This window comes from Ammospiza nelsoni, chromosome 14, assembly GCF_027579445.1.
Source record: "Ammospiza nelsoni isolate bAmmNel1 chromosome 14, bAmmNel1.pri, whole genome shotgun sequence".
NCBI lineage: Eukaryota > Metazoa > Chordata > Aves > Passeriformes > Passerellidae > Ammospiza > Ammospiza nelsoni.
The window spans coordinates 18131932-18158071 of NC_080646.1; the positions used below are offsets into that span (position 1 = coordinate 18131932).

The 26140-nt window shown below is 42.6% G+C and overlaps 1 protein-coding gene across 1 annotated transcript in view; it reads left to right on the forward strand.

Moving 5' to 3' along the window:
- MYO9A (myosin IXA) overlaps positions 1 to 26140 on the forward strand; it is a 176310-nt gene that overhangs the window by 60990 nt on the left and 89180 nt on the right. Inside the window, exons 3-9 of the mRNA XM_059482397.1 lie at positions 1243 to 1337; positions 5409 to 5471; positions 7121 to 7220; positions 9904 to 9960; positions 13693 to 13790; positions 15759 to 15885; positions 22962 to 23051. Of these exons, the coding sequence (XP_059338380.1) occupies positions 1243 to 1337; positions 5409 to 5471; positions 7121 to 7220; positions 9904 to 9960; positions 13693 to 13790; positions 15759 to 15885; positions 22962 to 23051 (630 nt within the window). The remainder of the gene's footprint in view (positions 1 to 1242; positions 1338 to 5408; positions 5472 to 7120; positions 7221 to 9903; positions 9961 to 13692; positions 13791 to 15758; positions 15886 to 22961; positions 23052 to 26140) is intronic.

The window sequence follows — 26140 nt, forward strand, 5'->3', positions numbered from 1 at the left end:
AACCTGTTTGCTCGGCAGGTTTCAGCTCTCCCAGAACCTGCTTTAGTCAACTAAAGCAGATTCATATGCAAGAGTTGGAGTTTAAACAAATCCCTGTATTCAGATAGGGGGGAAAATCACATTGTTTTTCCATGTCAAACCTCTGTGGGTTCTTAAATCATTAAATCTGAGCAATTTGGGAAATAAATCAGCCTGGGAAGGGAACTGGATCATGCACAGACAGGACGTGTCCAATACCCTTTCTCCAAGGTCTCATTTCATTTGGCCTTTATATTCTACTTTTAGTTGGGAAGTTAAATCCACAAAGGTCATTTGAAAAGCTTCAGATTATAGATGGAAAGCCCTTTTAATCTTTTCTAATAAATAGCTGAGCAGGGAATAAATCTATTGGGAGCTGAGCTCTGATGTTAAGCCTCAGCACAAAATGCCCATACATGAGCAACACTTGGAAATTATCTCTGAAATTATAATTACCTTAAATAAATTTGACTTAGAAGAAAAGGTGTGTGATTATGAAAACTGGTTTAATAAATGAAGCATTAATTGGACCTGGTGGCTTGGCAGATTGTGTCACCGTGGTCCGGATGAGTACGAAAATGATTTAGGCACAACTGAAAATAGCAGTTTCAGTTCAGAGATTTCTTTTAAATGGCAAAAATTACTCTCTTCAGTCAGTGCTTTGGTAAGACAGGGATAGAATAAAAGCTTTGCATAATAAAGACTTAAAAGCATTTTGATTTTGGAAAAGCAACAGCAGCAAATGGAAACGAGGGTGTCTGAAATGCTGCAAATACTCTGGGTTATGCCAATGCTGTGTATGACATTATCTAGTCTGAGTAACCTTCAAAGCATTTTCCCCCCTAATTCCACATATAATTAAAAAGCAGCTTCCTCTAGCTCATTAAAATGTAGAGTCCTGTTGGAGCAGTATACTTGTATATTTATTTAAATGAATAAAGCAGAGCTTTAATGCAGACTGTAATAACTTCAAACATTAAATCTCTTCTCTGCAGCTCACACTTTATTTTTAACCAGTGTTTAGCTTCTCCTCATGAACACCAGCTTGCAAAGGAGCATGGTCCCCAGCAGCTTGTTGGATTATTTTGTGAACCACTCAAGAAACCTCCCCATCCCCTGTTTTTGATGTGAAATGATAGGAAAATCCCCCAAGTTTGGTTGTGAGTGACACCCATGGGAATCAGGATTTTCCAGCATAACCATGGCATCTCCCTCTTTTCACAGGCATTTGGGAATGCAAAAACAGCCCATAACAACAACTCCAGTCGCTTTGGCAAATTCATCCAGGTGAACTACCAGGAGACAGGCACTGTGAGAGGGTAAGTGGGAACAGGGGGAACCTAAACAGGGTGTTCTTGCTTTGGTAATGTTTTTTCCAAAATGGAGATAGGAAATAAAACTTCATAGCTTTTAGCTTATGAAAATCTGCTGGTATGGAAATGTTGGTGCATCCAAGATGGGTGCTGAGGTGTGGATACCCCTGAGCTGCCTTCAGGCCAGCTGAGCTCTCCATAATCCTGATGTCAAATTTTTAATGAACCTGAAAAGCAGCATCTCCTCCTCAGACAGGAATTAAAGCAGAAAAGGGGAATGTTTTAGCTGGGATGGGGTAGGGGCTGAGCAATAGATGTGGAGTGAAAGGTTTGGCTCAGAAGCCAAGGGGAGGATTTAATCTGGCTGGGGGTTCTGGAGGCCATTGAGCCACACTCTTCTTGTTCTTTGCCTGATTCCCTCCCTGCAAATCTCTCCCTAATTCAGCCCTTGACCAGGGGAGGCCTCTTCTTCCTCCCAGGTCACTGCAAGGAGATCCTGGTCTGTCTCCACTGTGGTTCTCCTCAGTTTATTTCAGCTTGGGAAATTGGAGAGCAGAGCTGAGGAGAAGAATTTTGGGGTGATGATTGATGAGAAGCTCATTGAGATGTGCACTGGGGACCCAGAAACCCCTCCTGACCTGGGCTGATCCTCAGCATGGGCAGCAGGAAAAGGGGGATTCTGCCCCTCTGCCCCCTCAGGTGAGACCCCACCTGCAGAGCTGCCCCAGCCCTGGGGCCCAGCACAGGGAGGACACAGAGCTGCTGGAGAGCCCAGAGGAGGCCATGGAGATGCTCTGAGGGTGCAGCCCCTCTGCTCTGGAGCCAGGCTGGGAGAGCTGGGGGTGCTCAGCTGGACAAGAGAAGGATCCAGGGAGAGCTCAGAGCCCCTGGCAGGGCCTGAAGGGGCTCCAGGAGAGCTGGAGAGGGACTGGAAATGGGGGAATGGTTTCCCACTGCCAGAGGGAAAGTGGAATATCCCTAGATGGGATATTGGGAAGGAATTCTTGGCTGTGAGGTTGGTGATACCCCATCCCTGGAAATGTCCAACGCCACATTGGATGGGGCTTGCAGCAGCCTGGGACAATGGAAGGTGTCCCTGTCCATGGCAGGGATGGAACCACCTAAACCCAACTTTCTCTGTGGCTTCAGATAATTTCCATGGCACCAGATCATCACCAAGGAGCTGTAAATGGGCAGGGCTTTGTTAACTCCTCTTTTTGTCCAGGTGAACTGAGTCAGTTGGAAAAATGAGGAGTAGAAGCAGCATTTCAGGGGCTGTGTAATTTCTGCAGCTGGCTAAGAGACCTCTTGCTGGGACTTTGTTGTTAATTTAGGGAATTGCTTTTAAATTTTTTTGCTTTCTATTTTTCCAGCAGAACAGTATCACACAAAGAGCTGCCATTAATTTTTCAGTGAGCTTGGGTACTCCATGTCCTTTCCCACTGGTTTTGCATCCCACATCAAACCTGATGCACTTTTTCCCCTTATTTAATTCTGCTGCACAGTTCTCTTACAAGGATAAACCTCATTTTTGTAATACCTCCTGGGTGTAACAAGAATCCAACAAATGCCTTAACTATGTATTATCTTGGCATGATGTAGCTGCACTGTGGTTGTGGCCTCTATTTTTATTTGGCAGAGATATGCAAATAACATTATATTCCTGTATTTTAGTTCATAAAATAGGAGGAGTTTTCTTTGCTTTTAAAAAAAATTAGCTTTCTTGGTCTTTGGTTGCACAGTGTGATGTGACTGTACTGTGCTATGAGCTTTCAGTGCTCCCCCAGTGAAAAGAAAAGATACTGAAAGAAAAATATATGCATTTCAAAAACAAAATATATGTGGCATGTAAGCCTCTGTTTTTTTCCTGTGCAAGAAGATTTTTGTAAAAATTTAGCCTGTACTTTTTTAGCACAACCCAATCCAATTATCACCCTGTGTTCTGCATATCAGTAGCTTTGGTAATGGAATTATAAATTGCAGCCCCTAATAAGAGATTTCCTCTCTTCAGAGGTTGAAAATAGCAGTTGAATATTTGCTTGCAGCCCCTCTGAGTATAATCACCCAAAACCTGACAAGATGGAACAGGCAGGAGGCTGAGCAGGACCCAAGCCCACCCTGTTGGATGAAGTCTTGGATGGTTTCTCAGACTGATGGAACAGGAGCTGTGCTGCAGTTCAGGGCATTCCCAGGGGCCTTCCTGAATTTTGGATGTGCTAATCCATGATAAGCCAGGCCTAGAGGAAGGTCTTTGCAACCTGCTCAGTCTCCATGAGATGATCAAAAGCCCTGACACCTGACAGGAGCCATGAAATGATAGAAGAGCCAGCTAGGAGGGGTTTAAATCAAAGCCCTGTGAAATACAGGCTCTCTGTGCTTAAATCAGTGTTTTACACAAGGTCATTCCCTTACAGCTCCTTTTCTTTGCTCTTAAAGGACAAACTGACAATGGTAAATAAAAAGAAATTTGGAGATATCAACTTTTTAAGACATAAGCTGGTTTTCCTACTCACTATCAAGAGGGGACAGATGTTGTTCTTGGGACATGGATTCATTGTGACCTTTGCACTCAGCAAGGGAGCATTTTACCAAAATAGCATTGTTATTGCATCTATTGAAAATTAAAATAAAATATAAAATTTAAAATATGGAAACTTTCTAAAATAAATTTTAAAAGTAAAAATAAAAATGTAAAATAAATAAATAAATGAAATTAGTGGTTGGGACCAGATGACCTCCAAAATACCTTTCCAATCTAAATTATTGCCTAAGAATGATTTTTGGGGTGGTTTATAATAAAAGCAGGAATGATTGGGGTGGGAGGAATGCCAAGGACATGGCCATGGTGCAGGTTATTGTACAGGAGTGTCTGAGCCATTATCCTGTGGGATCTCATCAGTGGCATCTGGGATCTCTCATTCAGGTGTTCCCTGACCCTGCCATGAATTCATGGCTTGGGAAGGAAAAATTGGGTTCAGGCTAGAAAAGGAACATAAAAACCCCATCAACCTGTGGGTGAGGAATATCCATAGACTGTTCCCAGCTTCCTCCCAGGGAATAAAGAAGAATACAGCTTTGCTGTCTGTCTTCCTTTACTCCTCCTGTCCAGCAAGATCATCCATGGGGAGTTGGATTTGCCACTTCCAGAGTTGCCATAAGAATTTTCACAAAACCTCTGCAGCATGTCCAAATGATTTCTAGTTTAGTTTTTATGGAAGGAAGGGAGAAAGTTGTGCTGGAGGTAATAATTAGATCTGGCTTTCCTATCTATGGTGGAGGAAAGCCCCTCCTTGTCCCACCATGCTGAGGTTTGTAGAATTTCCCAATTCCTCCATAGCTCCACATCACTGGGCACATCTGTCACCAGCAAAGCACAGCTCCACCATCCAAACTGCCACCTAGAACTCCAGCTTCTAAATCTCTGTCATTACTGGTTAGGTTTGTTTGGAAGAAAAAGAAAACCTGTGGAAGCTTTGTTTAACTTGACAAACCTGAAAAAAGTATTTAATATATAGATTGAGCGTGTTTGTTGTGGAGGCTCTTAGGAGAAAATGTAAACTGCAATGAGGAACTTTTGCAATTGTTTATTTTTTTTGACTGGAGCCAGAAGTTAATAACCCAAATTTTTGGTGAGAAGTGGCTCTTCTGGAAGAGGGAATGGGGATTTGGGGATTGATTCTGCAGCTAAATGGCTTCTTGCACACTTGTGCTCACAGATGTATTTCCTTGTGCATGGCTCCTGGGCTGCAGGCAATGGGATTTTGCTGGCTTTGGATGAAATAGGGATCCCAGCTCCTTACTTGCAGACAACATTTCCCTTGCCCATAGGCTGAGGCATCTGAGATCATGTTTTTCAGATCCAAGTTAGTTTTGGCTTGCTATCAAACCAAAAAAACCTCAAAAGCCAAACATAATATTGGGCTTGTTCTGCTGAGGAAGAAATTTATATAACTAAGTGAAACAAGGCTGAAACTTCTTTGTGTGGATAGCAAGGCTGAAGGCCCTGGTAAAGCTGTGTTCATTGAAGCTGAGTATCATCAGGTCAGTGAATAATGCTTTGATTTTTTTCCTTTACAGAGCTTATGTTGAAAAATACCTCCTGGAGAAGTCCCGGCTGGTCTATCAGGAGCACAACGAGCGGTGGGTGCCTCTGTTTTGCCCAAGGCTTGGGTTTAACTCCTCTATGTGGCACAGATAACTTAAATCCCTGGTGGAGCTGGCACAGGGGATCAGGATTTTCATGCTCTTAACCCCTGTGCTGCAGAGATTAATGATGCATTTTATATTTGAATGTTTTGTTTTGTTTAGGGTGAAATGTGCTAATGGAGGGAATAAACTCCATTATTTTATCAAAATCTTTGACTTGCCATAGAATCATAGAATGGGCTGTATTTGGAAAGGGACCCTTAAAGATTATCTTGTTCCAACCCCTGCCATGAGCAGGGGACCTCCCACTACAATATTTTATTACATTTCATTTTATTTTCTTTATGGCAGATAGATTATTATGTACCACTTCATTCTTGTACAACTTATGAACTGCTTAATATGTCATTTTAGGAGAAAAACATGGTATTTTAATTCTTCTTTGCAGTTCACTGAGGCCTTCAGAGGGGCCTCTAGAAAAAGCCAAAATTATATAGAGAATGAACTTATGTGAAGTGTGTTCTTTCCTAATTTGATGCATATTCTTTGTTGCATATTCCTCTCCTCACTCAGTAATTATTATTCCACTTTTAAATAATTTTGCTGCCTTTAGTTGCCTTTCAACTCTTGGCACTTCTGGCTGTGTTTCCCTTTGGAGACAGATGTGTGAGTTTTCTGGAATGCTCCAGGGCTGTTCCTGGAGTTAAAGAGCATCTACAGCCTTGACAAACGTCCTCTTGGGTGTTGCAAGATGATTAAACTTGGATCCTTTTGGAAAACATCCAACATAAAAGCACAGCTTTAATTTTAGAAATAAATGGTGTTAATCTGTCTGGAAGCAGAACAGATGAGTGTCCCTTGGGGTAGGTTTAGCATTAGTGATATTCAGGTATTTTGAATATTTGAGTTTTAGAATACTTGAAGATTTTTCAGTCATGTCTCATGGAATTGCAACTGCAAAGTCACTGCCTTTTTAATGGTAATAAGATAGGAAAAGTCATAATTTCTGCATTGCAAGGAAATATGTTGTGATTCTAATAAAAGAGGTCAGGCTGTAATAGAGGAGCTGGGGACAGTCAGGAAACAAGGAACAGGACAAGGGGAAACAGCCTCAAACTGTGCCAGGGGAGGCTCAGGTTGGACATCAGGAGGAATTTCTCCATGGAAAGGGTTGTTAGGCATTGGAAGGGGCTGCCCAGGGAGGTTTGGAGTCCCCATCCCTGGAGATGTCCAAGGAATTCCTGGAGGTGCACTCAGTGCTCTGGGCTGGGAACCAGGTGGGGTTTGGGCACAGGCTGCACTCAGGGGTCTGGGAGCTCTTTTCTCACCTGAATGATGATGGGATTCTGTGAAATATGTGGGCATTGCACATGGCTCTGAAGGAAAACATGAGCATCCCAGCTAGAAATCCTTCCAGTAGATTCTAGGGCAGTGGCTGTCCTTGGATGGAGAAGGGGGATCTCATTCTCCATGACATAATTAAATCTGTTCCATCCCTGCACAGCAGGTACAGACCAGCTCTAAACGGTGTCAGGCCTGAGCTTGGGAGCTGGAAAATCAGGTTGGGAGGTTTCAATGTGCCTCTGCTCAGTGCTGCTGCTCATTTTCAAGGCTAACAGCTTTTGTTTTTCATTTGTCACCAGGAACTACCATGTATTTTATTACCTCCTGGCAGGAGCAAGTGAGGAGGAGAGATCAGCATTTCACCTGAAGCAGCCAGAGGAATATCATTACCTGAACCAGGTGGGAGTTCTATACAGGAATGCAATCCTTGGTCTTGCCTTTTCTTCTGCTGATATTTAATGCTAATAAAGAAGAGGTGTGGAGTAGTAAAAGTGGGGGTTTTTAAAGGTGTGGAGTAGTAAAAGTTGGTTTTAATGGTTTAGAGGAAGTCTTCCGTCATTGGAATAATTGTGCATGAGCGATCTGAACACCTGGTAGTGTTTCAGGGAAAAAATAATCAGTGTTTTCTGTACCTGGGATATGTTAAATGTATTGAGTTTTTGATTGCTGGAGGGAGAAACAGTCAGAATTTCCTGCTCTCTGTGTGAATGCCATTTACTCATTAATATCTGCCTCCTGAGCAGGAGAAGAGGGGAAGATGTGGCATACTGGGCTATAACATCTTGCATGAGGAAATCCTAATTCTGTAGCTTCTGGCTGGCTTTTAGCACAACCCTCTGACTTTAACAATAGAACAAGTCTAATATAACTAAAACCACAGCAGCCATTGAAAACCTGGGAATGAATGATGGATGAGGTGTTACCAACAGCCAAATAAACTCAGTTTACTTGATGATAATTTTATAATAAACTGATTTACTTGAGGTATTTAGGCCGTTATCCAGTGACTCTTGCAAGCAGGAACTTCAAATGGACCAAAGAGAGGAGGAATATGTAGAAGAGGAGTTAAGTTACATGTTGATTTTAACTAATTTCAATTTTCTTGGTGCTGAAACATGAGGAGCAATAAAGAGTGATTTAACCCCTAAACTGGAAAGAAACTTGGAACCACAGCCCAACCCAAACAGCCTTTAGTCTTTATAGAAATATAACTTCATTCAGGAATAGCTCTCAATTACCAGGGACTTTTTAAGAATGTTTTTAAAGCAGGCAATCATCACCAAAATCCATTGTATGTTAATGACTCCCACACACCCCTGGCAGGGCTGGGAAATATTCCCAAGTGAGGAACACTCCGGGCTGGGGGCTCTGTGCCTCAGGTGTTGGTTGGAGAACATGCTGTGATCTCCAGCACCATCTGTGCCATGGTTTTGCAGTGGGAAGATGCCAAGATGGAATGTTTTGTTGGATTCCCAGGTTTTGTTGGTCCATCCAGTCACTTTCAGTTAGTTGAAAACATTGCTTTTAATTACAGTCCTTTTACATAGCAGTTAAGGAGCATTTATATTGAAAAGAAAATTAGAAATCTAACAGCATGTAATGGGAGGAACACATTATTCCAGTAGGAATATTATAATTTAAGGTGAAATATTCCTATTCCAGTAGAAATATTATAATTTAGGGTGAAATGTTTATTTTAATCTAAATTAAGGTGCTGTGGGGCAAGTAAGCTGGAGAAAGCTGCTAAGATCAGTCCAGTGGATCAGGGAAGCAGTCTCTGGACTTCCCTGAACACAGTGTTTGGACAGCAGTGGCACTCTGAGTTTTTGGGAGGTTTTTAAATAACTTTTAGTACTTAGGATTAGAGTTAACACTGACAACTGTGGAAAAACAGCACCTTCAGATGTGGTCTGGGCACGGTTTCACATGAAGACCAGCTGACAGTGCAGTAGCAGCTTTTCCCTGCCCTGCAGGAGAAAAGAAAAGGAAAATAAGGAGAAAAAAGAGATAGTGGAGAAATGGAAAAAGAAACTAGGGAAACATTTAAGAGAAATATTACAAAATGACCCTTGAACATTTGCAGTCTCTTCTTAAGTGTGTCCTGGAGAAGACCCTGCCTTTTTAAAAGGAAAAAGAACCAGCTCAGACATTAACTGTTTTACTGAGAATTAAATATTCATCTAGATAAGCCATAAAATATTGAACCAGGCCCCTGAAGTGAAGGAGTGACTCAGTCCTGAGTCAGGCTTTGCTTTCCTCCTCCCAGTTTCCTCTGCTCTTGTTGGGTTATGTAAAGCAAAAGGGGAGTTTGCTTTGCAGATGAGAAATAATCTATTAAGATACATAACCAAAATCTGCTCTGTAAATGCAGGGAGCAGATTGAAAAGAAAGATTTCAATTTATTTTTAAATGCAAATTTACTCAAAGTATCCCCTGGGTGTGGAGGACTTTTCCATTCCTCCCACACCAGTGGCAGGTGTACCTACCCCTGCACACCCTGCAGCTCACTGAATATTTTCTGTGCTGGTTGCTAACTTTTATCCATTTTGAAAAGAGCCATTTGCAGGTTTAGATCTTTATTTTCAGCTCCTCAGGAGCTCCAGTGCCATCTCTCTCCCTCTTGGGAGTGGTAATGTTTTGACTTCTCTCAACTCCATCTCTGTCTGATTGGAAAAGACACAAATTCCTAAAAAGCTTTGGAGTATTGCTTGGAAGAATCTCACTTTTGCTGCACTTGTGTTTGTCTGGAGCAGAGGTTGAAAGTAGGAACAAACCAAATTTGTTCTTCAGTGAGATTTTGGCATTGGTGGCTCTTCAGCTCCAGATAAACCAAGGGTTTCCTCAGCTCTGTAAGAGAAGAGATTTTAGTATATCCATTAGGATTATTGATGAGAGGGCCTCGCTGGATGAGGTGCCCTGTGAGCAGGAACCAGCACCAGGAATGCAAAAGCATCATGAATCTTTCCTGAAAAATAAAACCAGGCAATGACTCTGCAGAATAACAATTTTCTTGCTTAGGGAGCAGGTGGTGGGGGTGGTTTGGGGTGGGAACAGCACTTAACCCGCTCTGCCTTGCTTTCAGATGACAAAGAAACCCCTCAGACAGAGCTGGGATGATTATTGCTATGACTCGGAGCCGGTCAGTACAAGAACCCACCTCTCCCATCTTGCTGGTGCAGGGCTGCTCTCACTTGAGTGTTTTAGGGACACAAAGAAAGCCAAATCCAATGAAGTTTAACCCATTAACCACCCTTTGCCCTGCAGTGGTGTTGCTTGACAGTACAGATTTTTATTTTTTTCCCCTTTCCCTTTTATGGTTCCTTCCATTTGGAAAGCTTCTTCAGCAGTTGGAGATGGTCAGCTCTCTGCAGTCCTCTCAGTTTTGGAAAACTGAGGGGGTTTTTATTCCTTCCTGATGGAATACGTGATGATAAATGGAAATTGTGATGTGACAGCAATGTGAAAATTGAAATTCCATTCCAATAAACCAGCAAATCACTGTCTTGAAGCCCCAAGAGATGCATCAGTTCATGCTGGTTGAAGTGGTGTATCTGCTCTCCAGCTTCCAGGAAAAAACAGACAAACCCAAAAACATCCCCCCAGCCATCTGTGAGAAAATCAAATCCTGATATTGTTCAGAGTGCAAAAACAATTCCTTCTCCTAAAATACTTCTGCTGACATGATCATCCTTTCCAAATGGATCGCCCCAAAAAAGGGAATGGTGAAGCTTCTCCCCCTTCGCTGGCTCCTCCTGCACCACCATCATTCTCTGGGTGTCTGTGTGTCCCGTGGTGCTCCCTGTCTGTGTGTCCTGCATGTGGAAGCACGTTTGGCATCAGCTGCTTGTCCTTCCTGCCTGTTTTACCGTGTGCTTGATGATTGCCAAGTCCTGCTGATGCATCTGGAAGAGTAAGAGGTGATGTGGGTAGGAGCTGGGATTCACTCGGGTAAACAAGTGTCTTAACAGCAACATTTCCCTGCAAATCCTTAGGAGGGGAGGAGGGAATTTCCCTCACAAGGTTAAAAATATTGAATATTGGATTGGCATCCTTAATCCATCAGCTTCCTCAGGGGCCCTGCAGGAGCAGGGAGTGATGAGCAGATGCTGTTCTAGACCTTAATACCCTTTATCAGTTGGAAAGCCCTTAATTGCTTTAGGAATGGGATGGGACAATTTGCTGAAGGAATTAAAATTAAAACAACCCCAAAATTTAGTACCTTCTCCTTTGGTACATGACCAAGAACACCCTGCCAGCCTGGGGACTGCCATGTCTATGTCTTTATTCTGTGCAACAAAACCATGTGTTGTTACCATTTGGCTGTTTATTTGTTAATTTATTTAGGATAATTTTATTTGGGATAATTTTCTGTGGCAGTCCTGGTTGCTTGATTGACTCTTTAACCTATCCTGGTCTTCTCCCCATACCCATGGACTCAACCTGCTGCAGACACCAAGTTTCTAAAGAAACTCTGTTTTATCCTCTGTAAATTTTCCATGGAGATCCATGGATCACTTCAATGTGACTGTAGGAAGCAGGGAACTCACTTTTGCTGGGAAACTAATTGCTCTGGCAGGATATTAGGTCTGTGGGGATGGACTTTGTGATGCTTGTCTGCTCTAATATCAAGGACACTCCTCTATTTTATAATTATCCTTCATTTATCATCCATTAGGAAGCGGTTCCGTGCTGGAACACTGCAGAGAGCATCCGCTTTTAAGCAGGGAATTTGCTAAAAGTCTTTCCATGCGGATTAATGAGTCGGGCAATTGTTATGTAAATCGTTAATTAAATTGCCTTGGGCGTAGATTGTGCTGCTTCGGAGTCGGCCGGGCCGGGGTATTTTGCTGTTGACTCGTGACTTCATTTTGGAGGAATGATGCCAGAAAATGAAAATGTCTCCTGGAATGTGGAGTGCCACTAAAAAGCACCACTTGGTGTCTTTAAAAAAAAAGCTCTAAAGCTGCCTAATTTGCAGGATTTGTGGGTGTGTTGTTGTCCTGCCAAGTGCAGGAGGGTGGGAAGTTCTGTGGGGTTCTCAGTGGAAGGGCAGAGGCTGAGGAAGCCAAGGTTGGAGCTTAGGAGGGACAAGGTCTTGCCCTGATGTTTTATGGTGTGAATAATCAGTGCTGGTGCCTCTGGTGTCCCTGCTCTTGGTGGTGTCATTGTTGTGTCCCTTTGGGTGGCTTTAGGGTTGTTTCCCATTAGCTCCTATTGGAAGGTGAAAATGCCCTTTTCTAATGACTGTTCTCTAAAAGAGGTTGATATTTTCTCCTGGAATTTCAGTCCCTGCCTTCATCGATGCTCTGCGTGGTTTTAAATGGTTTTACTGTTCAACAGCTCCAAATTCACTTTGCCCATGGAGCATTAACTTGTCCCTGAGGACAATTGATAAAAAAATTTCGATTTTCTTGTCCAATTGCACTTCTCTGGCTTTTAGTGCAGTTGTGTGGGTGCCTCCTATGTTGCAATAAGTATTTTAAACATGTAAACAATAAAATAATAATATCATCAACATTTTAATATATAAATAATATAAATAAATATCTTAAATAAGGGTTTTCCACTCTAATTATAACTATAGCTGTAATGATGAAGAACTTCTTTGATATGGTTGTGAGGCTTTAAATGCTGTAAAACACAAAGCTGATATAGAATAACTTCATTCTGTGTATTCTGTATTTGTGCTTAATCTTCTGTACTATCACTGAGTACAAGTGGCTTTTCAATGATTTACATAACCCTATTTAATGCAGACTTTCCCAATTATTTGTGCAAAATTTTTTGCACATTTGCTTGTGTGATAAATATGATGTTGAGGAAATTATTGAAATAAACTATGTGCATTCAGCTGCTTAATTAATTCCAACTGCAGCTACAACATTTATTTGTATTATTTTAATAAACTTATAATAGAATTTTATATAATTTTTATTTGTATTTACTTACACTCGGATTAACTTGTTGAAAGTCTCTAATTACTTGTAGAAAGCCTTGATTTAAGTGTTAATAAAATAGTCTGAGGTTTAAAAAAGCGCAATATTGTGTGATACACAATAAACTAAATTTGATTTATAGATGGGTAGTTTTTATTGGCAGCAATGGGTAGAATATTAAATATAGGCTAGGAAGGCAGAGAGAAGAATAAATAATCCATGGGAAGCCTACAGTGAGCCAAGGCAGAAGATATTTGGCATTAGTGGTCCATATATTAATTTAAAGAGCATTTCTGTTTCCTAAATATTGGTGCAGGACAGCTTTGGTTGGATCTGGAATGTCACTGGATTTTTCCAAACATGTCAGTGACTGATATCAAGGAAAAACTAAACTGTTCAGGCAAGTGAGCCTCCAAGAAGTATAAAATATCCTGGATTTCAGATTCTCCCAGTTTTGAAATAACTTCTTGGTGGTTCAAATAAAGTTTCTGAGAAATATTTTTAAAGCTTTGTCATTCCCACACAGGATTTAATGCACTGATCATTTACATGAAGTTATCTGAATTCTATTTAAAAACTGAATTTCCCTCCTTAGGTAGAGGACTGAATGTGGAATAAACTGCCTGTAAATGTGAAACAGATTTCATCTTGTTGTTATTTCCCATCCTTTTTGTGTAGGGTCACGCTGACCAACTCTCACCATCCTGTTGGAATGGGGTGGCTCACCTTTTTCCTTAGAGGTTAAACCTGGGAAACAGGGATGTGTCTCCAGAAAATATTCGCCAGAAATGTTGTATTTCCAGTGCCAGGCTGGAAATGTTGCTGATGACAGACCTGGAGATCACCCAGTGGTGTTTATGAAGTGCTGATTTGGCCATGTGGAGCTGATGTGATGTTGGTGGTGTCAGTGCTTCCTCTGTGTGTTTGATCCACAGGATTGTTTCTCCGTGGAAGGGGAGGACCTGAAGCACGACTTTGAGCGGCTGCAGCTGGCCATGGAGATGGTGGGCTTCCTGCCCAAGACACGCAGACAGTGAGTTTATTTTCATCTTAATAGCTTGGAGATTGTCCTGCTTAATGCCACCTCCACTGGCAGGACATTCCAGAGAGGCTGCCCCATCCCTGGAGGTGTCCCAGGCCAGCCTGCTCTAGTGGAAGGTGTCCTACCCATGGCAGGGTGGAGCCACATGAGTTTAAGGTCCCTTCCAAGCCAAAGCATTCTGTGGTTCCATGATCATTGCTGTGCTGAACAATTCTCTTCATGCAAATGGAGCGTTGGCAGGAGTTGACATCTTGAAGTATTTCTCAAGTGTTCATGAATAATCACGCCTCACTCTGCATGTCATGAATCCAGAGCTTGGTTTAATCAGAAGTTCTCATTATCCCTCATCAAACTTAACCCTTTGTGTGCAATTCTAAGTCTGTAGACTCATTTCCAACTGGCCTTTTTTGCTAATTCACTGGACATGCTGGTTTGAAAACTGGACTTTAGCTGGCTTGCAACACTACTGACACCATGGAATTAGAGGTTTCCTGAGGGTCATCTCCAACCAAACCTACAAAATAATCCCTCCTGTGTTGATTTTTGGCTTGAAAAGCTTGAGTAGGTTGGGAAGAACTCGACATAAAAAATTACCTCAAAGATATTTTCACACAACTGAGAAATTTTGGAAGCTCGTTCTTTATCCCTCACTTGTAACAAATCAATTATGAAATTAAAACTGCTTTTTCTCTATCTTCCCCACACACATGGATAAACCCAAGGATCCATACTTGTGTGAATATGTTGTGTCAGAGGCTGCTTTTTCAGGATGAGGTTTGTCTAAAGCCTGTTGAGGGCTTTAATTGCCTGAGCAAAGCAATCAGGAAGTGTCAGGACTGAGCAGAGTCGGGTGATGCAGTAAATTCTCTCTTCTGATTTACTGTGCAATGATTTTTCTTGGCACACAAGTTGCTCCTGGTGAATTTTGTGTGTCAGAAATGAAGTGCATTCTTCACTACACGAGCAGGTTTATTTTGCTTGGCATTATACAACTGCAGCACAAATAAGGAACCACCTTCAGCTGAGACATAGGGAGTATGTTTTAAATACTACCATACTTTTAAAAGTAATTTCTTTGTAGCAAAACATGGGGTTTCACCTTTGTAGAAACAGAGAAGAGGAGCTTTTATAAAATTGCATCCTGAAATTCACAACAAGGAGTCAGTATCCCTGTTTTGGAGATAAGGGAGGACTTGGAGAGGTGAAGGTGTCCAGACAAGCTGGTGGCATAGCTAGGAATCACATTTGGGTTTATTCATTTTTAGGTCCCAAGTGAGTGTAGAAATAGGGACAAGCAGGATTTGTAGCTGAAGTCAGCCATGGCTCAGGAGCTGGGCTTGATGAACCTTGTGGAATCCCTTCCAACTCAGGATATTCTTTGAGTGTCTGATCCTATTTTTTTTTGGAAGGGAGATAACTTAAAAATGATCAAATTGCCTCCAAAACAGAAAAATTGGTTGGATAAACTTACTTGAAGTGTAACATCTTTTCTTTGCCTCAGTTACTTAGATATGATAAAAGCATTTATGCTGTTTTGTACAGTCTTTTGTTCCTGGCTGGGTCTAGATCCAAAAAGGTGACAAAAAGATGTGTCCCAGGGGACTAAGAGGGATCACCTGCATGTCCATGCCCACTCTACCCCTTAATTTAGACAATTGCATGATAAATATTTAATCTGCATATCAAGATTAATGGAGGATTTCTATTTTTTTTACAACATGGACTGTAATTTTGTAACTGTGGGTTTGATGTGTTAAAGAATTTTCAAGGAAACTTTTCAGATGCAAGTTTGGTACTTGGCTAAATAAAAAAACTTCTTGACATGAGGCAAAGTGGATTCTTTGGGTTGAAAATTAGGAGAATGAGTCAAAGAGGGGCATGGCCCTTGGGGGTAGGGTCAAATTTACTTCTTCATTCACTTTATGAAAAACAGAGTGAAAATGAATTGTCTCTGTTTAGGATTTTCTCTCTGCTGTCGGCCATCCTGCACCTGGGGAACATCCGGTACAAAAAGAAAACCTACAGGGATGACTCCATCGATATCTGCAACCCTGAAATCCTTCCTGTGGTGTCAGAGCTGCTGGAGGTAAGGCTCTGCTTTCCCTCCTGGAGCTTCACACCAAACAAGCCACCTCTGATTAGCACACAAAACGTGCACAATTTATTTCCAGTTTCACCAAAGAGTAAGGTTTTGTGTGTTTCCATTCTTATGGGCCGTTCATGTTTGCCAGGGAAAAGGTACAATAACTTTTTTAGGAGGTTTTTCATGGAGGGTTTTTGCCCCTACTCTTCAGCTTCAGGTTTCATTGACTGAAAATCCTGTTTCTGTGATGAAATGTGAAAAGTTGCAGGGTGTGTATGCAAAGCAATCCTGCTGTCCAACACAGCAGTGTCTTCAATTGCCAGCCTTCAGCTGGTGCTCCTCAAATCTGTTCCAAAATCTGTCTGAGGAACTTGAGCAATTGTACAACCATAACCCCATGTTTTTCTTCTGTGCTGGCTGAAGGAGATGCTGAGCTCCCTCACTGTGTTTTTTGTCTGTTATTACCTGCCAGATTCTACAAGAGAACCTGTAGGCCCATCTCACCCCCTCTAGTCCCTATTTATGGGCCTGTTATGGAGCTTTTTGGTGCATCTATTGATTATCTGCTGTTTAGGACCTGATACCTTGGCTTCTGTGAGCCATTGCTGTGCTGGTGTCCCTTGGAAGGGTTTGTAGGACTCCACCTGGCTGGCCCAGGCCACGTCCAGTAAATCAATGCAAAAGCATTAAATTAGCTCTCAGGAGATCTGCTCTGTCAGCGCAAGCAGGTTATGAAGCTGTGATAATTCTTTTAATGAGAAAAGTCTTGAATGAGCCACCTTGTCCTGCTGGCCTTCAGGAGCTGAGCTCAAAAACCTCCTGACATGGATTGAGGTTACCAGAATCTCCCCTTGCTGTCTCACTTCACTTGAAATGCTCTAAACCTCTTGAAACGGAACTGTTTTTCATCTAGTTGATTATAGCAGAAATTATCTTTACCCTTTTGTTCTCCCTGGATGGTCTGGAAGGTGAATTTGTGCTGATTTTATGCTGGAATCAGAAGGCAACTTGTCCTTTTGTGTTACACATGATGCTCTTCCCATTCATTCCATTAAATAACTGTTGTGTTATCTCCCTACCTACAGAACTTGGGAATTGGCTCTCTGGGATTTTCATAGCACTTCATTAATACTTTGAATTTAGGGAGGGGAAAGCTTCTGTGAAATATGGTTTGAGCAGCTGGATGCTCTTTGCATCTTGGCCTTGGAGATTGCAGAAATAAACAGAAGGAAAATATAAGTGGGGAGGAGAATGTTGTTGATTTTACCCTGTTAAATGTGGCCAATCAGTTAAGTAATTGTTTTTTAAAAAAGTTTTGAGTAAGAGAGTGACTTAGAGAGCGGAAAAAGTTCCAGGCTTTGGGTCTTTGCCTTTGCAAACAAACCCTTTTGCAACATCTGCATGTGGGGAGGTCGTGGGGTGGTTTTTACACATGATTATGTGAAATGAGGCATTGGCTGGGCCACGTCAATCCAACAGGGCCTTAATGTCATGGGCTGGAACAGCACCCCCAGGTAGTGTCAACAAGATGTAAAAATCAATAAATATATTTCTTTTTCACCATTTGAAAAAGAAAAACCAACAAACCTAACCACTAAGATCTGAAATATCTGAGCAAATTGATAGATTTCTGTTCATTGTGGTAATTCTTTTTGCAAATTAAAGGACCATCTAGAACATAAAAGGCTTGTTAATTAGATTGGGACAATGCTTGCTGCATTGAGGTAGGATCTGATGAAATGCATCACTGAGTTTGGTAAGTGGTGTTGTTTGTCCCTTAAGTTGCATTTAGGTGACAATTGATCCATGGAACTGGAAGCATTTGCTGCCTCCAAGTGTAAACCTTTAAACAGACCCACTGAAATCAGCTGAAATAAAGCAAATAATCTCATTTTCAGACTTGATTTATCTCCATGAAATGCCACATTTCTGTTTGCAGACCTCAACAGATGTTGTTGCTTATTCAGGTTTGACCCAAAGGAAGAACCAAAGGGTTCAAACAGATGAAGCATCATTACAAAAAGCAGCCACAACTCCTTATTCATTACAGCTGTCCACATTAAATGCAATGAGTTTTATTCAACCAGAGATTTAAAATACTGGTTAAAATATTTGACGCTTTGTATTTGTCTCATTTGGGTAATTATTTTTATTACATTCTTCTTTTTTTGTGGTCACTGAACAGTTTTGCTTTTCCCATTGTTGCTGAAATTATGAATTGGCTTGAAAAAGTTGTTAATCCCTTCTCCAGATCTTGGCATTAGACACTAAAAAGTGAAAAATCATCTCAGAATAAAAGTAATAGGAGTTGACAGAGAGTTGAGCTTCCTTTCCTGTGGTCACTGGCTGCTTGGTGGGACCATGCAGAGCACAGCAAAGGGATGGAAGAAACTGTGATCTGATACTTCCTTATCTTGGGGGGACTTCTGGGTTGATCTTTGTACTCAAATGACTCATTGGATTTGTTCAGTCAAGGATTTGTCTCAGAAAAGAGAAGGAAAAATGCAACTGGAGCTGGGTTGGCCATCTCTGAGAGCAGCCAAGAGGAGATGCAGAGGTGCTCCAGCATGGCCTCCATGGGGATGTAGCCTCCAAGGGCAGGAGGGGAACCACCAGCCTGGCTGAAATTAAAAATTTAGGCAAAATTAGGGTCTGCTCCTACTGCAAAGGGGAATCTGGCCCAAATTCTCATGAGCTGGTTGGTCTGTGTTGGGACCTCTAATGATAACTGGGGGAATTTCCCTCCCTGCTGCACCAGTTAATGCAACACCACTGCACAGCCACCCTCCCTCTGTGTCATGAGATTTGTGTCCCTAGAAAATGAAGCTAATACTGAGATTTTTTGAAGGAATCTGGGAGGAGATAATGATCTGCAATGGATTTGCTTTTTCTTAGATATCAACAACCCCATCCAATATGTTTTTGCTTTATTAAACCATCCAGAGCAGCATTTGTTGAAACTGCAATATAGGATTTTGGCCAGACTCTGCAGATCATTGTTTCATTTACAGTAAAATCCCTGATTCCATTTTTTTTTTTTTTTTTAGGAATAGACATAGTGTGTGGATTATGTGATGCTTTTGGCAGATTTTTCAGGGCCTTTGTTTAAACTCTGCTGAAATGCTGTGCTGGGGAGTGATGTCAAGGCTGCCTGATGGATCAAGCAGACGTGGAGTCCTGTGCAAGCACTGCAAATATCCCAGGGCCTGAGCAGAAATCACAGAGGGTTGTGTAAAACTGGGTAAAAGCTTTGTGTTTCTGGGGGGAAAGTTTGGAAAAGCTAATTTGTGGGCTTATTAATAAAAATAATATATTAGAGATTATCTAGTTGACCTTAAAAGAGACTTTTTGTTTTCCATTGGAACAGTAGGAACATTTTAATTATGCATGCTTACTAAAATGGGAAATTATTTCCATGGATAAAGCATTGAAGAAAGAGATAAATTCTGTCTTTGCTCAGTGGAGCAGTTTTGTATTCAGTTTTTAGGTTTAGGTAACCAATTCAATACCTATTCTCAATGCAAATAAAGGTAAATACAAGTGATCAAGTGACCTAAATAAGTTTTGCCAGATCTTCCAGTGCACATTTTTCTTAAGAGCTAAAGTTGGCCTCTCCAGGAGATTTATGTGCTCAAGTTCTTCTTCCACTAGAAAATGGCCTTCAGCTTCCCAGAGGGATCCCACGGGCACTGGGGCTCCTCCTGTGATAAATGTCTTGGAAATTAATTGAGGAGGGGGTGAGGATTATGGAGCAGACAGTGCTTGCTTCCAGCTTTTTCTTCTGAATTTGTTTTTCAGATGATGTTTTGTAGAATCACAGAATGATTGGGGTTGGAAGTGACCTCCAAAGTTCATCTGCTCCAACATCCCTGCAATGAGTAGGGATATCATCATTAGATGTAAAATTTTGAGCCAGAATTAGAGTCAGAAAACTTCAGAGAATCACAGAATATGCTGAGTTGGAAGGGATCCACAAATACCATTGAGTGTAACTTTACAGACTGAGGGCCTGCCCAGACACCCCAACAATCCCACCTTGTGCCTGAGAAATTTTCCAAACACTCCCTGAGCTGTCTCAGCCTTGGAACTCTGACCATTCCCTGGGAGCCTGTTCAGTGCCCCACCACCCTCTGGGGGAAGAGCCTAAACCTCCCTAACACAGCTCCAGCCATTCCCTCTATCCTTTCTAACTCTCTGGTTATTTGAAGGAAAGTCTGAGGAACAGGTTCAGCTCTTTTCCAAGAGGAACTGATAGAAATCTGAATTTATTTTCCATTACTCCACATGAGGCGTCTTTAGAGCGAGCACTCAGCACTGGAATCCCTTTCTCAAATATGAAAGGAGAGACAAACCTGATGTTTTCTTGTTCTCCAGCTGGAAATGGTTCCTTTTTCTTCAGCTGCTCTAACATAATACCCCAGAATTACTGGAGGAGCAGTCTCTGCCTGCCTGGCTCCAGCCCAGCCCTTGCTGGCTCCGTGCTCCGCTGACGTTCCCAGCTGTGGCACTGCTGGGCACCCCTCACTGCTCATGGAGCTTGAGCCTTACAGCCCTCTCTGGGCCCACTTGTGGCAACAAAGTCTTAAATCTGCATTTTGTCCCTGTAATTAAGATCTAAACTCCTGCAGGCCGTGTTTAAGAGGGGGAGCAGGCTGTGCCCTTTAGCACCAGGAAGCAAAAACCCTTGAAATGTGACCCAAGAGTGAAACTCCTAGGGTACAAAGTAAAGGAGTAAGTGGTGTTCTCCTCTTTGCTACTCTGCACCAATGGGTGTTCCTATTTCAGTGCTTCACACTTACTGGAGGAGGAGGTGTAGGATGTGGGGAAGCTGCGAGTGCCTCCATGTCCTTAGTCATCAGCACGTGCTGAGTTTTTATTTAGGAAGCCCCAGTGGCTCCTCCTTGGCATCAGGAATCAGCTACTTTCATGCTGTGACCTTGAATGCAGATCAGGATGATTTGGTTGCCCCCGTGGTGCTCATCAGAGGTGATGAAGGAATTGAGATCAAGCTCCACTGGGGGGTAATTGCAGAGAGGGGCCTGGGGAGATGCAGGGATTCCCATCCTTGCCAAGAGTGATTTTAATGGGATCTCCACGGGTCAGGAGAAGAAGGATGCACATCCACAGGTTCCCTTAATCCAGAGAGCAGGGAGAGAAAGAACCAGAGTGACCATGAGCTGGGGATGGTGAGGGAGGGCGTGGGTAGTTGTTTAAATTGCTTAAAATCCCTGTGTTTGCTGACAAATCTGGGACTTGGAAGTGTTTATGTTGTTGAGGAATATTTCTTTGGACTGTTTTGATTAGGAACCATCTGACACCCCTCTGCCTTGTTGCCTTGGAAAATTTAAAAAAGCCAGCATGCTGGCTGTGGGTTTGCAGCATCCTGAAGGGGGATAATGGATGGTGTGAAACTCACTTTTGTTCCAAGTTGTGCAGTTGAGGGAGAGCAGCTGATGGTCCCACAGTCAAGAGCTGCTGGAAAAGTGTCCACAGAGCTGAAAATTACAAAATCACATATTTTGGTGAATGTAGAGGAATAGAAACCAAATGTGGAATCTTGCTGTGGATCTCTGGATGAACCAGAAGATTATTTTTTTCCCTGCTTGATTTTGAAAGGTAAAATTGGATTGTAGGAACTGGGGGCTCCTGAGTAGTGCTGAGCACTAAAGAAATGAACCTTGAAGTGTCATTTCCAGTGACAGAGACCTTGCTGGCAGGTGACATCATATACAGGTGACCTGATGTATTCTGATTTCCCCAGCAACAAGTTCTTGTTGCAGGAAGAATCAGTTATATAAAAACTCCCTGGGTTTTATCAGGGAGACTCCCATAATAGTAGTTTTGGCAGAAGGAGACTTATGTACAGAAGGGCATCATTATTGCTATGGTTTGTGAGATTCCTGACCTTTCACTGTCTTGTTTGCATTTCCTCTTCATACTAATTCCTGCACGAAGCCCTTAAGTCAAAGTACGTACATAGAATTGTTTTGGTTGGAAAAGACCTCTAAGATCATTGAGTTCAATTGATAAACCTCTATGTTTCCCATTTTCCTTGTCAAATCATAAATGGTTTCCCTGTGATAAAAATATGGCCTTGGATGGCTTCAGGAATGTGGATTTTGAACAGTCAGAGATGTCCAGAGGAGGTCTGGTGCCTGCATGGAGTCCTTCAGGTAGGAGAAGCAGTTTGTAGAGACTTCAATCCACATCCATTAATTCTGGGCTCCAAGATTCTCACCCAGCGTCATGATGTCTTTTTTGACTTGGAAATTTAGTGAGGATCAGTCAATGACTCAAAGTCTTTAGGTGTAACTCATTTGTTCTGGGAGAGAGGACACCTTCTGAATTCCTCAAAGTAAGAGGGTCTTGAAGCTGATTGGGAAAGTGGCTTTTCGCCAACAGCTGGAATTTCTCAGCACAGCTTTTCTCCTTGCTGAAGTGTTTGTGTTGACACAACTGAGTTTTGTTCTGCAGACCTGTGAGGGCTGATTAGAGACTGTCACCTCGCCAGGAACTGGGGCTTTATGGAGTAAACATCCAGTGCCAATAGCAGAGTAAATATCAGGTGCTTTTCCAAGGGTTTCTTCCTCCTTCTGACTCCTCCCCACCCTTAAAAGCACAAAAAAACCCCCCTCCTTCACTTGGATATCTCTGAAACTGATGACACTGCTTGGCTTATTCTAGAGTAATTTGTATGATTTCATCTTGACAACTCTGGAAAGTTGAATTATTTTGCCAAGAGAAAGTTTGGGAGGGAGGAGCTGTACCAGGAATAAGGAAACCAGTGGGAAATTGCTACAACTGGGATGCCTGAATGTAGAAAATCAGGTTCCTTTGAATACCCTGGTGTTAGGTTTCTGATGCTGGATTTATGTGCTGAGTTGGCTCCTCCCAATGGCATATTTTTACCCATTGAACTTAACTCTGCAAGGGCTGGCAAAAGTGTTGGTGGGTTTTTTTTTAATTAAATTTTGATATTTGAATGTGTTTACACTGAATTTTATTTTCAGTTTTGCATCTTTTAAACTTGATTTAAAATTTAAAAAGATCACTAGAATAATCATTAACATTTGTTTTAGGTGAAAGAAGAGATGCTGTTTGAGGCCCTGGTGACCAGAAAGACAGTGACAGTGGGAGAGAAGCTGATCTTACCATACAAATTGGCAGAGGTCAGTACATGATGTTTGTTATTAAAAAGCAACTCTTGGAATGGTTTTCAATGCTTTGAGATGCACTCTCAGAGTTTCTTTCAGTTTTTATTTATGTCAAAATAATGTAAGAGAATCTATTGGGTGTCCTAATCTAGGAAATTATTGACTTTTCTTCTATTCCATTCCTGGAAGGCAGGTTTGTACTTTATTCTGATGGTTTGTAAGTGCTTTAATGACTTGTGGTTGTGTGAGAGTTGTCCAAAGCAGAGCTGTGCATTGCTGGGTGTGTGTGTGGGTGCAGGTGTTCATCTCCAGATGTCATTCCTTAAGCTGGAGAACTGATTCCACAGCAGAGTGCTGACCCAAGACTCCAGGAAATTTTTATATTTTTACTGCCTTCTTGAGTGCTTGTGGTAGTGTGGTTCTTGTATGGCAGGAGGTGCAGATCTCCAAAGGAGATTCCCAGTAGTTTTTCCTCAGACCCCTCAAAACCTGGGCCCTTGTGTGATGCTTTGGAGCAGCACAAATCCATCAGCTTCTCTCAGACTCCAGTGTAGTTATATGGGATTTTCAGGAATTCTGAATTCTATTCTGTGGCTGGTAAAGCGAAACAATTTTTTCCTCTTATATTCTTCAAAATACATAAATTCTGTTCTGCTGAACTGCTTGTTTTGGCTATTTCTGCCTCTAATCTTCTTGTATCCCCCAGATTAGGAACACTGAGCATCACACCACACTTGGTCCCTCCATTCCCTCTTGTTGTAGGGTTGTGTGAGAATTTACAGCACCTTGAAGAGCATCTCAAGCAGCTGTTTTGTCACAAATAACTAAACACATCATGTTGTCAATGGGGGTGTGCTGGATATAGTTTGACTCCTTTTTCCAGGGGAAAAAAAATATTTTCTCCCACTTTGAGGGTGTGTTTAAGCTCAGTAACTGTAACTGAGCTTTAATCTTTAGAAATGAAGTGTTGCCTTTGTGCAAAAGTGAAATGTGCCCTAACAAAGGGCACACAAGGGCTCTCTGGGTCTTTGTGATGGACTTTTAATCAATATGGTGTTTCTACCTTTTTCCTTTATCTTGGGCACAGACGTTAAAAAATGGCCAGAAAAGTTTAGAACTGAGCTCTAAGGACCCTCTATCCTCCTGCTGGAGGGTCCTTAATATATCATAGAGTGGGCTGGGTTGGAAGGAACCCTAAAGATGGTCTTGTTCCAATCTCCTGCCATGGGCAGGGACACCTACCACTGGACCAGGTTGCTCCAAGCCCCATCCAGCCTGGCCTGGGACACTTCCAGGGATGGGGCAGCCACATCTTCTCTGATCAACCTGTGCCAGGGCCTCACCATCCTCACAGGGAAGTATTTCTTCCTATGATCCCATCTCTGTCAGTTTGAAGCCATTCCCTCTTGTCTAATCCCTCCAGGCCCTTGTCCCAAGTCCCTCTCCAGCTCTCCTGGAGCTCCTTTAGATACTGGAGCCTTCTCTTCTCCAGGCTGAACAACCTCAGTTCTCTCAGCCTTTCCTCACACCAGAGCTGCTCCATTCCTCTGATCACTCTGGTGCCTCCTCTGGACTCTCTCCAGCAGCTCCTGTGCTGGGGTCCAGGGCTGGGGTCTCACCTGAGCAGGGCAGAGGGCCAAAATCCCCTCCCCTCCCTTGCCCTGCTGCCCACCATCTGCAGTGTGTTGACACAGCTGGGAACAGTCCTACCTCCTGTTGAGTTGGAAGACACCTCTTTAGAACTAGAGTGGCTCAGCATGAGTTTCTCCAGTGCTTTCCCAAATGTTTTTGGTGATATGGCTGCTCCCAAATCCCAGGTGTCTCCTTAGGGAGGTTTATCACCAATATCAGTAGAAGAAAGGAAAGATCAGGGTGTGGTGGCTGTGGGGGAAGACGAAGGAGCCAGGCTGCTTTGGGAATGGTTGATGTGATCTCCATGACAAAATAATTTTGGGAGAAGCTGTGAATTATGTTAAGATGGGCACCTCCTGTGCTTTTTGTTTATCTCCTTACATCATCAGCATCCTGACCTCCAAATTTTATCCAGCAGTGACCTCTCTCTGAGAGCAGGTTCACTGCTCACAGAGCAGAATTTGAGATGCTCCAATTTGAACCTCCCCATGGTTAGAGGCCTTCTCCTGGTCATTCTCTGGCTCAGGGAGTAGGAGGAGTGACTTAAATTCAGGTCTGTCTGATTCAGGAGGGAAGAATAGGATTCATTTGACATTTGGGACTTCACAAAGACTGCTGATGTCTGATAATCCCCACTCATGACTCACTGGGCTCTTGGGAATCAACGGGCTGGTTATTCCTGTGTATTTAACAAAGGAGCATTATAGCTAGCTCCAAGGGATGGAGCCATTGAGGGTTTGAGGATTTGCAGACATGGGTCTCCCACCACGACCTCTGTAGCTCATGAGCAGCTGCCTTTCCTGATGGATACAGCAGCTATTTTATTCTTCAGATGCCTGTGGGTTTTTCCATAGCTTGGTACACTGAAATTTTCAGTGGGGTTTGTCTGGAAAAGACTCTGCTCCACAGGTTGTCACAGAAAGGATTGCATAATGTCATTTTGGCATGTCCTTGCTTCTTTACACCATCAAGAAGAGCAAGACTGGTGGGATCTACCAGTCTTCAGGTTGCAAGAGAGGTGGTAGATGCTACATCCCTGGAAATGTCCAAGGCCAGGTTGGATGGGTTTGCCCATGGTATGGGATGGATTGAGATCAGTTTAAGGTCCCTTCCAGCCCAAACTGACTGGGATTCCACATAAAAAGTTTGAGATTTAGGTTTGGGATGGGTTTTGAGGTTTGATGAGGTTCCCATGTGCATCTACTCCATTCTGGAATGTTTCACTTTCTGTGCTCGGCACAGGGGCCAACATTTGCCCATCCCTTTCATGCTTTTCATGGAAAGTGAGTGTGATCATTCCATGATCCCAGCCTGGCTCCTGACAGATTTGTGCCCTTAGGGTCCTGCTGTGACAACTGTCACCCCCTTAATAGTCTTGAATGGGCAGAGTTGGCCTGAAGGGATCCTTCCCTTTGGTATTTTGGAGGTTTCAGAGCTGAGACTGGAGTTTTATTTTCCAAGCCAAGCCTTTT